This window comes from Rhamphochromis longiceps, linkage group LG23 (assembly GCF_057381845.1).
Source record: "Rhamphochromis longiceps isolate RC_006_pf linkage group LG23, R_longiceps_female_GT1.1, whole genome shotgun sequence".
Taxonomy (NCBI): Eukaryota; Metazoa; Chordata; class Actinopteri; order Cichliformes; family Cichlidae; genus Rhamphochromis; species Rhamphochromis longiceps.
Window position 1 is genome coordinate 41650422 of NC_140578.1, and position 16256 is coordinate 41666677.

The following is a 16256-nucleotide window of genomic DNA, read 5'->3' on the forward strand; positions in this document are numbered from 1 at the left end:
TTCGCACATCCCGTTAGCTTGCGGGTGGTATGCTGTGGTGCGGTGGACCTTGACCCCCAGGCCGTCAGCCATAGCAGACCAAAGCTCAGAAAAAAACTGGGGGGCCCTGTCCGAGGTACAGTGGGGCAAAAAAGTATTTAGACAGCCACCGATTGTGCAAGTTCCCCCACCTAAAATGATGACAGAGGTCAGTAATTTGCACCAGAGGTACACTTCATCTGTGAGAGACAGAATGTGAAAAAAAAATCCACGAATTCACACGGTAGGATTTGTAAAGAATTTATTCGTAAATCAGGGTGGAAAATAAGTATTTGGTCAATAACAAAAATACAACTCAATACTTTGTAACATAACCTTTGTTGGCAATAACAGAGGTCAAACGTTTACTATAGGTCTTTACCAGGTTTGCACACACAGTAGCTGGTATTTTGGCCCATTCCTCCATGCAGATCTTCTCGAGAGCAGTGATGTTTTGGGGCTGTCGCCGAGCAACACGGACTTTCAACTCCCGCCACAGATTTTCTATGGGGTTGAGGTCTGGAGACTGGCTAGGCCACTCCAGGACTTTCAAATGCTTCTTACGGAGCCACTCCTTTGTTGCCCGGGCGGTGTGTTTTGGATCATTGTCATGTTGGAAGACCCAGCCTCGTTTCATCTTCAAAGTTCTCACTGATGGAAGGAGGTTTTGGCTCAAAATCTCACGATACATGGCCCCATTCATTCTGTCCTTAACACGGATCAGTCGTCCTGTCCCCTTGGCAGAAAAACAGCCCCATAGCATGATGTTTCCACCCCCATGCTTCACAGTAGGTATGGTGTTCTTGGGATGCAACTCAGTATTCTTCGTCCTCCAAACACGACGAGTTGAGTTTATACCAAAAAGTACTTTGGTTTCATCTGACCACATGACATTCTCCCAATCCTCTGCTGTATCATCCATGTGCTCTCTGGCAAACTTCAGACAGGCCTGGACATGCACTGGCTTCAGCAGCGGAACACGTCTGGCACTGCGGGATTTGATTCCCTGCCGTTGTAGTGTGTTACTGATGGTGACATTTGTTACTTTGGTCCCAGCTCTCTGCAGGTCATTCACCAGGTCCCCCCGTGTGGTTCTGGGATCTTTGCCCACCGTTCTCATGATCATTTTGACCCCACAGGATGAGATCTTGCGTGGAGCCCCAGATCGTGGGAGATTATCAGTGGTCTTGTGTGTCTTCCATTTTCTGATGATTGCTCCCACAGTTGATTTTTTCACACCAAGCTGCTTGCCTATTGTAGATTCACTCTTCCCAGTCTGGTGCAGGTCTACAATACTTTTCCTGGTGTCCTTCGAAAGCTCTTTGGTCTTGGCCATGGCGGAGTTTGGAGTCTGACTGTTTGAGGCTGTGGACAGGTGTCTTTTATACAGATGATGAGTTCAAACAGGTGCCATTCATACAGGTAACGAGTGGGGGACAGAAAAGCCTCTTACAGAAGACGTTACAGGTCTGTGAGAGCCAGAGATTTTCCTTGTTTGAGGTGACCAAATACTTATTTTCCACCCTAATTTACGAATACATTCTTTACAAATCCTACCATGTGAATTCATGGATTTTTTTTTCACATTCTGTCTCTCACAGTTGAAGTGTACCTCTGGTGCAAATTACTGACCTCTGTCATCATTTTAAGTGGGGAAACTTGCACAATCGGTGGCTGACTAAATACTTTTTTGCCCCACTGTAATGTCAGCAGGGGGACCAAAACGTGAAACCCACGTTGACAAAAATGCTCTGGCCACCGTCACCACTGTCGTGGACGCCAGCTTTTGTTACCTAGTGGCTACACAAGCCAGCAAGTACCAATGACCGGATTTGGTGTGTGGTAGTAACAGGTAAATTAACATTTTTTTGAATTATTTGAATATATATGAGTGCTTGTGTATGAATACACAAACAATACACATATGCTTTCAATTGTGTAATTTAAGTGATCTAGGTAGCTCTGTTTTGGAAGTTCAGTTAACGCTAGAAATGTGTTTTGCAGTTTGTACATGCTTTTTGGAGTTTGTACATGCTTTGTCTCTAGGGGCCACCGCATATATTTATATATAGACATATATAACTAAAACCACTTTTTTTTTTTACATTAATAATTCCTTTTGTGCGTAATTTTATGTTGTTGTTAATAATAAATTAATTAAAGCAACAAAACAACCTAAAGAGCCGGTTCGGAGCCGAAAGAGCCGGCTCTTTTTAGTGAGCAGAACCGAAAGAGCCGGTTCTCTAAAAAGAGCTGGTAATCCCATCACTACAAGGGGAAGCAAAACTCAATACATTAGTGATGTGTCGGTCGCGAACGAAACGGCTCTTAGAGCCAACTCTTTGTGTCACGCCTGGCGTAGCAGACGTGTGGAATGGAGATAAGGACCCAAGATGGGGATTGCTAAGTAGTGAGTGAGCTTTATTAACAAAAGGTGAAATACAGCACAACAGGAAGGGGAGCGAGGAACAGAACAGAAAATACTCTAAACTGGGAAAACTAAAATTTAACACAAAGCCAGAACACAAACGAGGGTACCTTGCTGGGAGAATCACCAGGAAGACGGCGGAACAAACATGGAATAACGGAGGGGAATAACGCAGACGAACCAGCAACTAACAGAGGCAGACACGAGGTTTAAATACACAGAAGGATAACAAGGGAATGAAACACAAAAGGAGGGCACAGCTGGGAGTAATCTGACCTGATGAGACAGGGGGAAAGTAAACTGAACACACTGAGAACAAACACGGACCTTCAAAGTAAAACAGGAAACACATACACGTAATGACATAACACACCAACTTAACACAGACTGGGGGACACAGAACATAGGAACATGAACCATGAAACAGAAGAGTACAAACACCCAAGGTAACCAAAACCACAGAATAATATTAAGATAAACACGGAGTCGCAGACTCTGGATCATGACAGGACCCCCCCCTCAAAGGCTGGCTCCAGACAGCACAAGAAAAAAAACATCCAGAAAAAACAGAAAACAACTCGACCAGGGTGGGCGGCGGGGGTCCAGGAAGGAGGGTTCGGAGCAAAACAAAGCAGGAGCACTAGAATGTCATAAAACAAAACACGAGTCCAAAACCAAAAGAAGACAAAAAAGAAACACACCGGAGCTCGAGAAAACAAAGTCCAAAACAGAATACTTCAGGGGGCCAGCCCGGGGGCCGACAACACAGGAGCCCGAACAGTCCAGGGGGGCGACCGTGCGGACGGCAACGACGAGCCGACAGTTCAGCGGGCCGACCGTGCGGACGGCAACGGCGGCGACTCAGGCGAAGGGGATCCGGGGGCCGACCGTGCGGACGGCAACGACTCAGGCGAAGGGGGTCCGGGTTTAACATGTAATATTGAGCTACACAAGTGTTGCTAACATGTTTTTACTTTGTCATATTTCAATTGCAGGTAATCGCTCACCACCTTCTCGTAAGATATTTTAAATATGATACAAAATTATTTAGTCCTGAGGAAAAAACTCGAGGCTTTTACACACTGGACAAATAAAATCTGCGCAAATATTTTCTGGTCTCGTCTGTTAGTGCAGCTAATGCAGCTGTTCACACTGACAGTTTGAGCAGCAGAATTCCAGGAAGTGTAATCATGTCATACTATTTACCTCAGACACACAGCTACTCAATGCGGCTTTCTGAAATCATTTCCCTGCCTCGCCTCAAACTGTCCCACTGACATCCAGAACTATGTACGAACACACAGCTTCAGCTCCTGGATCCAACCGTTAAATTCTCCCTGCTGCTGTTTTCTTAGTTTCTTACTTTTCTCAGCTCGTCATCGTTTGATGTCGGCTTCATTTTTAGTTTTCACAGTGCGTTTATTGAGGAAGGATTTTCCTCAAAAAATGCAACACGTTCAGTGTTTAACAGCCTTAATACATAATGTGTAATTAATTTATAACGTTGGCCTTCCAGTGTGACTCATACAATTTACATTTTCACTTTGCAGTGTTAGAGGTAGAAGAGAGGAGCATACCATGGGGGTGAGTATTAAGAGTGTGGTTGCTTAGAGAGGTGTACTAGAATTATTAAGATTAACCATTTAATTTCACCTGTGTTAATCCTAGAGTCACAATTTTATATCACAAAATCCATCTCTTTTGACCTGTTTGATCATTGTGGTAACTTATGTTTAATGTTCGTTCAATTTGACTTTAAACCCATCTGTGGGTGTCACATTTTTGCTCATTCTGATGTCACTGTAAGTGATTCTCTGCTGAAGTATTAAATTTTATACATTCAAATTGTTACAGCAGCACAAACCTCTGAGTCACAATGTGGAATTCACATAGTTTCACATGGTGACACAGAAATGCATATTTGGTTATTTCAGGCTTCTGAAATTGCAGGTAGTAGAAAACAGATGTCAGCCTGTCTCAGTAGTACAGCCCTCAAGTGTTTTGTTTGTTTGTTGTGTTATTTTGTGTTTGTTCATAACACTGTTGTATAAACTGTAAATGCACACTAAATCCTATTGTAATTTTCTGAATGAACAGTGAAAGAGAGCGAGACCTGCAGCTTGTCAGAGATTACAAGCCTCACAAAGATGTCCAGCATCTCAGAATTATGCTTCATGGACCACCAGGTGCTGGAAAGTCCAGCTTCATCAACTCTGTGGACAGTACTTTAAGAGGCAAAATCGCAACTCGAGCATTGGCAGCAGCAGCCTTTGGTGACAGTTTCACCATTGCAGTATGTATGAGGATGTATCTATTCTTATCATAGTTGCACACTCATTTCCTTTGAGGTTTTCTATGACTACAGGAGCACACTGCAGTGGTAGCTGCTTTATAAGCATTAAACTATAAACGAGTGAAAAATAGTCAGCACAACTAGTGTGTCAATTATTCTGAAAACTGTTTAGGATCTTTAGTATCTGGCACTAATATAACAACACCACATTTTTTTTATTTACAGTACAGGACATTTAAAATTCAGAAAGGAAATCCAGAAACTTTTTACCCTTTTGCCTTCACTGACACCATGGGGCTTGAGAGGGGCGCTGAGAAAGGAATTCATGTAGAAGACATCAAACTTGCCATTAGTGGACATGTCAAAGAAGGTTACACGGTATGATGTTTTTCATCCAGATGCTTGTACACAGTCTGTGATACAGAAACTGTATCGTGCAAAAAGGTTTAATTGATTTTGCTTTTTTTCCCCCAGTTCAAACCCACAGCTCTCTTGCGTGAATCGGATTCTTACTACAACAGTTCTCCTACTTTAGATGACAAAGTCCACATACTGGTTGTTGTTATTCCAGCTGACACAGTGAGCATAATCAATGATGAAACATGGAGGAAGATGAGAGAAGTCAGACTACATGCTCGTGACAAAGGTGAGAGCAGAAAGTAGAATAGTAGAAAAACATGAGCTAAAATGATTGCATTGCTTTCTGTATTGGCAGGGATCCCACAAATAGCTGTTATCACTAAAATTGATGAAGCCTGTCCTGAAGTCAAAAGAGACATAAAGAACGCCTACAGGAGCAAGCACTTAAATCAGCTGGTATGTTCCAGGACTTTCATAAGTTTCACGAGTTTGTAGACAGTTTACACATGGATGTCACATCTCTAATTCAGCTGTACATTTCAGTATATTTGAACAGAAACCTCAGATATAATGAGTACAAATATTTGAACAAGTAATTTATAATTATATCACTAGTGCAACAATACAGTTTCAGTTTTTTAAATGTAATATTGTTTAAACTTAGATGGACACAGTGAACAGGGACCTGGGTATTCCACTGAACTGCATCTTCTTCGTGAAGAACTACCACAAAGAAACTGATACGAATAACGATGTGGATTCACTGATACTGAGTGTACTGAAAAAGACCATTGACTATGGAGAGGACTACCTGAATGACATACAATCCTGACCTGTAATCAATGTGTGAGGGAGCTAGAAAATGAAAATGTTCAGTTACTCTTCAAGTGATTATGCTCATGTTTCATTTGCCATCGTTACAGTCACACAAAAAGGGTGTGAAAAGAAACTTCCTTTCTTTTGCAAATTAAATCCAAATAAATATATATATATTATATATTCAAAATGGTAACTGCATGAAGAATGACACATATATGCTTGTAAACTGTTATCTGCCGTGTAACTCAAATAAATCATTTTAACCCTTGATGTAAGACTCTCCACTGTGAATCAGTGATTTCTTGTTTAAAGAACTGTAATTTAAGTTGGATAAGTGGTAGAGGATCGATGAATAGATATTTAATTACTTAGGTTTTCAACCCATATAAACATCCAGTTAGATATATAAGTCCAAATCAGGATATGTACTTAGTCCCCCCCCTTGACTATGCATTTGAGAGCTTAATCAGATGGTACAGATCATCTGTCCTCTAGTCACAGTCGGACTACTATTCATGAAACTAGTAAGTTTTCCTACTCAGCTTTTTGTTTAATTATTTCCATTTACAGTAAACTCAGCCACGCTGATACTTTGTTACTACTGTCAATGTGAGAGTAAGAACATTGTAGGAATAAACAGTGTATATGTATTGCTCGCTGCTGTTTAAAAGTTTGAGAGGAAAGAGTAGATATAAAAACAAACATCAAAGATGGGCTCAGTCTACGTATACACTTGATATCAGGTCAGCAATTACAGTGTCTGTGTCCTGGTTTAAGATCATATCTGTAAAATAGTTTTTAGCCAACATGAGGAAGTTAAATAAAGTTGTGCCTATGACTTTATTACTGATGCTCATCAGGGAAAGACAAAGTGAGCTGTGTGGGAGGCTTGGTTAGGATCCAAATACTGGGCTTTGACACAGAATAATTAATGAAAGGCAGCAGCTTTATTGTTGGAAAATACATGCTAACACTAAATGGTAAATGGCCTGTATTTATATAGCGCTTTACTAGTCCCTAAGGACCCCAAAGCGCTTTACATATCCAGTCATCCACCCATTCACACACACATTCACACACTGGTGATGGCAAGCTGGCAAGCTGGCAAGTTGGTGGGGCAGCTGTAGCTCAGGTGGTAGAGCAGGTCACCTACTGATCGGAAGGTTGGGGGTTCAATTCCTGGCTTCCCCTAGTCTGCATGCCAAATATCCTTGGGCAAGATACTAACCCCAAATTGCTCTCCGATGCATCCATCGGAGTATGAATGTGTGTGAATGTTAGCTAAAAGAAGCACTTAGATAAACGTGCTTGTGTGAATGCACAAGTTGTACAAAGCGCTTTGAGTGCTCAGAAGAGTAGAAAAGCGCTATATAAGAACCAGTCCATTTACCATTATTACAGAGAACGGCATGTTCTTTTTGTTTTCATATTTTAATATATGAATATATAATATATTTAATTGTGTTGGGATTTTGCGTTGGTTCATATGGAACCCAAAGGGAAGAAATGCTTCACCATATTTTCTAGTCTTTGGCTTAAAATGAAGTTGGTTTGGAAACATATTCAGCTATGCTTCATCACCTGCTTTGCGTTTGTGTGGGCACCCGTGCTAACAGTGTCCAAGCCTTGTTTTTTTTTTTTATCCTTTTCAGCCCCCCCTCCCCCCCAGGGGGCGGGCCCCACACTTTGGGAAGGTCTGGCCTAACATATGAAACAGGAAATTACCGCCATGTAATCCATATATTTCAGCATAGTAACTGTATTCTCAGCTCAAAACACATCTGTTTAAACTGGCTTATTCGCTTTAATGCTGATTTTATCTGTTGTCACGCTCTGTTTTGTAATTTTAACTTATTTTATGTATTTTATGACTATTGTTCCTTTTATTAATTGTGTTTTTTGTAAGGTGACCTTGGGTTTCTGAAAGGCGCCCTCAAATAAAATGTATTATTATTATTATTATTCTGAATATCACCTATTGAACGGTAACTGTAACGGATACATTTACTCATATTTTGTATTTAACACTGCCTGTTGATGAGATCTTGTGCCGCTCCTAAAACACCGGCCTCCAACTCCTAAAGAGACACGGTATCACTAAATTTAGCAAATATTAGCTTCAGGCTAGCTTGCTACGACAAATAGGCTAATACCAGTATTTTACCAGAACTTCACCAGATGTAGTTAAAAAAACTAAACTAATGTCCAGTTCAGTGGGACAGCAAAGAAAGATAACAAAAAATGATTACTTACCCGCGGTTTAGAGGGTCAAGCTGAAATTGAAGCAGCCATTGAAAGACGGGAAGAAAGAAGGATGGCAGCTTGGTCAGCACTAGTGGCCTCTATAATGTCTGCAAATACATACGGGTCGGAATCCCCCCCCAGCGCGCCCGGACGGCAAAACGGTGCCAGCAGAGTGAAACCGAAAAACGGTTTGAAACCGAAAAATTGACTGAAACCGAAAAAAATTGGAATGAATCTGAAAAAAAAAAAATATAAGTGAAAACAACAAAATTTGTTTCAATTAATTGTTTTTCACTATCATTTTTTTTTCCAGTTTCAATATAAGATTTTTCAGTACATTTATTTCAGTTACTATATTTTTTTTCGGTTTCATTTCAAGGTGGCATCGTTCTGATCCCATAAATGACCGGTTCTCTAAAAAGATCCGGAAATCCCATCACTACAATAAATTGACAGGACACGGACTTTCAAAGTAAAACAGGAAACATGACACAATTCACAAAGATGCAGAATTGACATTGAGACACATAGCGTGTCCAAATTCATGGGCTGCATCCTCCTGAGGCCGCATTTGTAGACCGATTACGTCACAGCGACGCGCCGAAGGATGTCCAAATTCGTAGACTCCTCCGAATGCAGCCGACAAATGCGTCCTCCTTTTCCCCGAATTTGAAGGATGGGTCGGGTGTGTCCTTCGTGGCCTACCATATCCCAAACTCCAGTTTCCAACAATGGCGGCCGCTACTAAGTTTTAAAATTACTCTTACTAATCTTTCTGGGTCACAAAATAAACTTTTAACATATTTTCAGGCGAGAAAGTAGCTGTGTAAACATCAAATATCTGCTCGGTTTATCAAGATATCGCATATTTGCAAAAGTGCTTCGACGTTTTCGGAGACGTCTGCTACCCACCAGCTCAATAGCTAGTCGGGAGCTTGAGGGTCACTGAAGCCGCCGAGAACGGCACAACTCCCGGTACATTATTTTCAGATCACCGCGGACCTTCGCTACTCAGGTTAAACGTAATATATAAGTCACTTAGATAACCTAAAAATGTTATTGTTGGGCTTTTTTCAGTGTTTTATTTGTTCGTGAGTCAATCGGTTTGGCTGAGATTAACGTTATTAGATTAGATAAAAGAAAACTTTATTAATCCCCCTGGTGGGTTCCTCCTTGGTTTTTACACAGCTGAATAAACATCAAACAGAAAACTGATTAAACAGAAGTATGAGACGGTCGAGAATTTACGCCAGTGTCCTGTTATATTTTAGATAGCAAGGAGCAGACGGCCGAGTTTATTAAACTCCACCGAGATAGCGGTGACGCTAATCAGAAGGCTAGACCGTCCAATTTCCCCAGCCGTCTACTTCCGGCCTACTACCCGGCAAACGTAGACCGCGAAGGCTGGGTCCTCAGGAGGATGCAGCCCAAGAATTTGGACACAACCACAGGCTGAATGAATATGACACATGGAACACAGGGAAGATACAGTGACTTTAACTAAAAGCAGGAACAACAAATATAACATGAACAGAAAATCATCAAGAGAACTCAAAACTACGAATAGCAATAATCAAGGAATATAAATTAAACACAAACACAAAACAATGGGTTGCTGACCCAGTGCCGTGACACAAAGAGAGATGAGGGATACTTCCCAGAGTCTGACCTGTGTTGATCCAGCTGCTCCGTGGTTACCATGGTTACAGCATAAGGTTGTGTGAATTAAACAACTGGCACTGCAGTAACTTACCGGCGACATAATTGTTTACATTTTCATTACAAAAAAACTGTCTGGCTTGGTTACCTCAAGTTAACTTAGACAACTTATACTTTAGGGGTATCACAGATAACGCCCACGTGATCTCTGAAATCTGGCCTCGTGTGGACTTTCCGAGAACACCACTATACTAAAATAAATAGGCTATTACCAATATACACATGCTATATTATAAACTATGATAGAAATCTAGAGGTGCTATTAATGTTGGGAATTTTTCTATGACATATATATACATATATACTAGGGGTGCAACGATATTCGTATCGATATTGAACCGTTCGATACAGTGCTTTCGGTTCGGTACGCATATGTATCGAACAATACAACATTTGTAATTTATTTTATCAATTTTCCTTCTGACGATGCTGTCTGTGTTGCGCGCTCAGTGAATCTGTGTTCGACTACTCCGCCTAGGCTGCACTGTCGAGCGCAGATCCACTGAGCGCTCCACACAGACAGCATAGTCAGGAGGAAGAGCACAGGGCAAGCTAGCGAGACAGAAGTTAAGCTCTCAGCAACATGGACCTCCCCCACTCTCATTCAGATCTGGCGTTTGGAATTATTTTGGTTTTCATGTGACGTATGACCCTGAAGGTAAGCGAGTCATGGACTAAAGTAAAACAGTATGTTGGATGTGCCATGCAATGCTCAATTACATTGGTGTGAACTAGTGTGTTAGCGCAGTTAGCTCGTTAACGTGTTGGCCGTCTAGCCCCATGCACGGAGCGATCGGCGGTAGCTCGTTAACGGAGATTTGCCGTGTTGTGGCGTTAAGGTCATTTCAACGAGATTAACCTGAAAGCACTAGTGGGAACACAACGAATATGACTGCACATTTACGCCGACATCATCCTAGTGCAAAGACAAAAACAACAAGCATGCTACTAACTTTAGCCGAGTCATTTAGACAGCTGTTAGCACATGATTCTCCTTATGCTGCTGAGAATATAGCCCAGAAGAAGCGGATAGTATAGCTTTTATTTTGGAAAGAGCCATTTCTCTGTAATAAACTCTCTTTTCCAAAGATGAGTGATTCCTCAATCAGATACAGGGCTTGCAATATCGCTAGCCCGACGTCCCGGAGCTAGCGATTTTTTCAGTTGGGCTACCAAAATCTATCTCTTCCCTGCCCGTCGGGCTATTGTAGGAAAAATATATGTCAATGCTTTTGCATTCTTTCAGAAATGTAGCTGGGTAATTATGTCATTGGCATCGGTGAGCCACTGTCAATATGTGACATATTGAAGTCGCGTTTGAATTTGCGCTTGTTTTTTTGCTTTCACTTTGCAATCGTGCGAACTGTGTATAGAGAGCGACAGTACTGATTGGTGAGTGATGATAATTTGTGCACCAATTCCTCTGACATTGTCTTATTAATCGTTAGCTTACTATGCAAACATGACAAGTGAAATCTCCTGCAGCAAGCTTAAACATGTGAGAGGTTGATCGCGCAGAGAATCGCTGAGCTTATGTGAGTGCGCGTGTAAAAGCAGCAGGAGAAGTTATGACAAATCAGACTATAAGGCAAAAAGAAAGTGCAGCTTTATGGTTTCATGGACAAAATAATTTCTGTGGCTGCAATATGACGAGCTAAATAACCAGGGCTGCACATAAGTGGTCCGCAGGTGCGCATTCGCTGTCAAAATAAAAAACACGCACAAGGGTTAGGGTTAAATTTAAAAACTGTACTTTTGAGTTAAAATATATATTTATAATTTTAATAAATGACAAATTAAAAAGGCATGAACATTTTTTTTGTATCGAAAAAATATCGAACCGTGACACCAAAGTGTCGAACCGAACCGAACCGTGAATTTTGTGTATCGTTGCACCCCTAATATATACCACATTAGAGCTGGGCGATATGAGATTTTTTCATATCACGATATGTTTTTTTCATTTCAGGCGATAACGATATCTATCACGATATAAGCCAAATAACTATATTTGTAAGATTTAAATGTGCCGTTGCTCACAAGTAAAATGTGAAATAATCAGCAGCTTGTTTTTATTTAAATATTTATTTCCCATAATAAGTTCAACAGGGTAGATGTACTTAAGGAACATGAGTCTTTTTCAGATAAATAAAGGCAAATATTGCAAACTACACAAAAGGCAGCCGCTAAAGCGTTTAAGTTTCAAAATAGAACAAACGAAACAGACTAAATTGTCAATTCCACTTAGAAACAAAATATAAATTCTAAAAATAAATCTTAGTTTGTTTTACAGAAGAACAGACAAAACTGACTAACTTTTGTCAATATCAAATAAACTGAGAACTAAAAGGAAATTCTCAATCTCTCCTTGTTGTATAGCTTAGCTTTTCAAACAGTTTTAACAGTTACTTTAGTCTGACAAAAGCCGAATGACGAATTAGCGCTTCCAGTCAGAGACTGAGGCTACGTCCACACGTACACGGGTATTTTTGAAAACTGAGATTTTCCGTTTACGTTTTAAAAAATAATCCCGTCCACACATAAAGGCAGAAATGAAGGAAAACGCTGCTATGAACATGCCAAAGCAGCAGGTGGCGCTAGATTCCTAACCGTGCAGAAATGTTGGCCAATCAGAAGTCTAGAAGCCTCGGTGGGAAAAAGTAAACAAAGCTGGGGCATAGAAGCAGAACCGAGTTGTATGTGTGGAGGGACAGTAACTGTGTGTATATGTAAGCATTTAAACACTGCAGAGAGTAGAATTAACAGTATTGTAGAAATTCATTTCACCGAAACAATAACGTGGCGCACAGTGTGACGCATGCACCAGTTCATTGTATTTCCAGACTTGCTTTCGGCACAATTTACAGTGCACGCTACTCTGTTTTTTGTCAGACTTGAAATAGCCGAAATACCTTCACACTACGGAACTTCTATGGCTCTTCCGTTCGACAATCTCTCCGGCGTTGGAACCATTATCTGTTTTCTCTTCGGTCACGCTCGGTTGATTTTTCTAGTCGGCACACTCATTTCCTCCATTACCCGCTGGCTGCTTCCCAAACAAACACACGTGCGGCTTGGCACTTGTGCTGTACGTAACAAGTCACGCGACGTGACGCTGCGGCTGTGATTGGTTCGGCTCTGCGCTACTTAATTTGGATTGGCTGTTCTTTTTTTTTTTTTTCTTTTTTTTTAAGAGGACAAGAGCGACGAGGTCTATCGCAATAGCTTAATTTCTCTATCGAGTAAAAGTTATATCGCGATACATATCGTTATCGTTCTATCGCCTAGCTCTATACCACATACTGTAATCATATGTACTATGTAATCATATATACTGGTATACACAACATACACCTACACCGGAGTGTTTTATATATTGGAATCTTTGTGTTAAGCATTTAACCTACATGTTCAAATCACAAGACCCATATATTTAGGCCAGATATTATCTACAATTATATTAATAAAGTCTGTGCCACTTGTTGTATGAGCACCTGCTGATCCATACTGTTTGAAATATAGTAATTAGGATCAATAAGTAACCTTTGATCATGTTATGGCCTGTGGTGACAAGTCCAAACATAGGGTTAAAGAAACTTGGCCCTGCTGAGGATGCGCCTGGGGCTCTGTCCATCTTCACTAGTGATGTGTCATGTGCAAATGTGCTTTGCAGTGAATCAGAAGAGCCAGCTGTACTGTTTACTGTTCATAGGCCACTGTTTAATAAATCCTGTTTTAAGAATTCTACTCCTATTCCAGAGGATTTCTTTGAGTGATTTGATTTTAATAGCTTATCATATTGGTTTCAAAATTTGCAACCCGACATTAACATTTTTAGTTATAAAGAGACACCTTCCCGCCTTTAGTCCTATTCATAAACAATATAAATTGCCTTCTAACATCCAGAAGTCTGCATGCGTAACAAGCCACTAGTATGTGTCAAGTTAAAAGACTTAATTTCTAGAAGAATTTAAAGACTTCGCTATTTTCTTCAGCTTGCTTTTTATTACCAACATGTAGTTAGTACAAAAAAAACATGAGCTTCGTTTGGAAAAATATAAAATCTGTTTGGGGTAAGCAGATTTGTTTTTATGATGATTTGATTTTATAATGGAAAAGATACCATCATGTACTTTGGATGTGAACATGGACATAAGGAAATAAATTACATATAAAGTAATAGTGAATAGGAAAAAGTGTTGCTAACATGTTGCTACATTGTCATATTTTAATTGCAGGTATTCCACCTCCCCCTTCACCTCCCTGTAAGAAATTAAAAATATGAAACAAAATTGTTCAAATGTTAAGATTAAACCAACACATAATAATGTATAATGAATTTGAATCCATTTCCTTCTGTTGGGATTCACACAATTAACATGTTTGCTTTACAGTTTTCGAGGTAAAAGAAATGAACATACCATGGATGTTAGTGTTACGGACGTGTTTCCTTCTTTGAGTTATAGAACTTTGAAAGTGAAAGTGAAGTGAAATTTATTTCGGTCAACAACAACAACACAGATTATCATTTTACATATAAGTACTCAATCATACAGTAACCAAAAAAGGAATAGGCTGAAGCCTTGTGGATTATAATTGTCAGGGTCCTGGGTCTCCTGACCCAGCGTTTTTAGTTCTTTGTGATTTTTGTATTATTGTACTTGTGTGTGATTTATTCTAGGGTTTCTAGTTTTGATCCCTTGCCCTTCATGTCTCTCTGTGTCCCCTCTGTTCTGTGTAAGTCTGTGTCTGCAGGTTTGAGTTTCCCTCTGTGTCTTTTGGTTCATTGAGTCCTCTGCCTTACTGGTTATGTCTCTGTGTTTCTTAGTTGCTGTCTCTACCATGTCAAGTTCGCGTCTCTGTGTCATACTTCCTGTTTTACTTTGAAGGTCCGTGTCTTATTTGAATGTGTTCAGTTTACGCTTCCTTGTCTCGTCAGTTCTTATTTCCCCCGGCTGTGCTCTCCTTCTGTGTCTCATTCCCCTCGTTACTTCCCAGTGTATTTAAACCCTGTGTTTCTCTGAGTCAGTGTCGCGTCGTACCCTCAACAAGCTGTGTGTTTTGGCTCCGTGTTTCCAGTGTTTTGTCTCCAGCTCCAGTTTAGTATTTCTGCTACAGTGTTTTAGTCCACCAGCGTTTTTGTTTGTTTTTTGGTGAGTTTAGTTTAGTAAGAGGTTTTTCCCAGCAATAAAGCTCCGCTTTAAGTTGTACTTCTGTGTCTGAGTCCTGCATTTTGGATCGACCACTCCTGCTTGCCTGCCTGCCACACAGCCAACCATGACAGAACGACGCGACCATCAAATGGATCCAGCGGACTCACGGTTTCTGTATCTCGCACAGTTGTGGGATTACTGCCGGGGCGTAATCCACGCTGAGGACACTCCCAAGAGACTCATCCAGGTAGTCTTTTTTGACAACTTTTTGTCTTCCACCCTCTGCACAGCTGGTTTTTTGTACATTAAAAGATTAAAACAACTAATAACAGCTCTGAGAGCCAGGATTTGCTTCGAACTGTTTGGCATGGGCGGTCCAGGCAAGGAAGGGTCAGCTGCCCTCCTGGAAGCCCTCACCGCCTGGTATTCTCAGCATCAGCATTTTTTCCCATCAATATTTATCACTAAATTATTCGATCCTCCCTTAAGAAAGAGACTGCATCCTTGCTACCTTCACCCCACCACACCAGTGTCACCTGTGTCTCCAGTAGCTCAGCTCCCACTCCCACCTGTGTCTCCAGTAGCTCAGCTCCCACTCTCACCTGTGTCTCCAGTAGCTCAGCTCCCACTCCCACCTGTGTCTCCAGTAGCTCAGCTCCCACTCTCACCTGTGTCTCCAGTAGCTCATTTCCCACTCTCACCTGTGTCTCCAGTAGCTCAGCTCCCACTCTCACCTGTGTCTCCAGTAGCTCAGCTCCCACTCTCACCTGTGTCTCCAGTAGCTCAGCTCCCACTCTCACCTGTGTCTCCAGTCGCTCAGCTTCCACTCTCACCTGTGTCTCCAGTAGCTCAGCTCCCACTCTCACCTGTGTCTCCAATTGCTCAGCTCCCACTCTCTGCTCAGTCTCCTGTGTCGCCAGTTTTGCTCATTCACTCTATGCAGGGAGGTAACTTAATTTCTACTCAGGGTACTCTTCATGGTTTAGCCGCCGTTGGCACAGTTTGCCACTCCAGGGCTTCCCCAGAGGCTAGGTCTCAGTCCCCAGCTGATTCTGGACCCCTGAAGTTTAAGCAGCCCCCTAAGAACTGCACCATGTTAGCATTGGCTGGGCAGAGTCAGTGCTCGTTGCAGCGCCAGTTGTCCTCATGTCAGCCAAAGGACTTCATGCCTGTTGGCTTTGTTTTGGCCTCTGCTGGAGGGTCCGAGGGACCGCTCCGGCCT

The 16256-nt window shown here is 41.4% G+C and overlaps 1 protein-coding gene across 1 annotated transcript; it reads left to right on the forward strand.

The window, feature by feature from the left end:
* Positions 1 to 4549: 4549 nt before the first annotated feature.
* LOC146642601 (interferon-induced protein 44-like) lies at positions 4550 to 5931 on the forward strand. The gene is made up of 5 exons (XM_085398436.1): positions 4550 to 4739; positions 4965 to 5117; positions 5214 to 5385; positions 5455 to 5555; positions 5764 to 5931. Exons 1-5 carry the CDS (start codon positions 4614 to 4616, stop codon positions 5929 to 5931), a joined length of 720 nt encoding a protein of 239 aa, XP_085254562.1. The 5' UTR covers positions 4550 to 4613.
* Positions 5932 to 16256: the final 10325 nt, after the last annotated feature.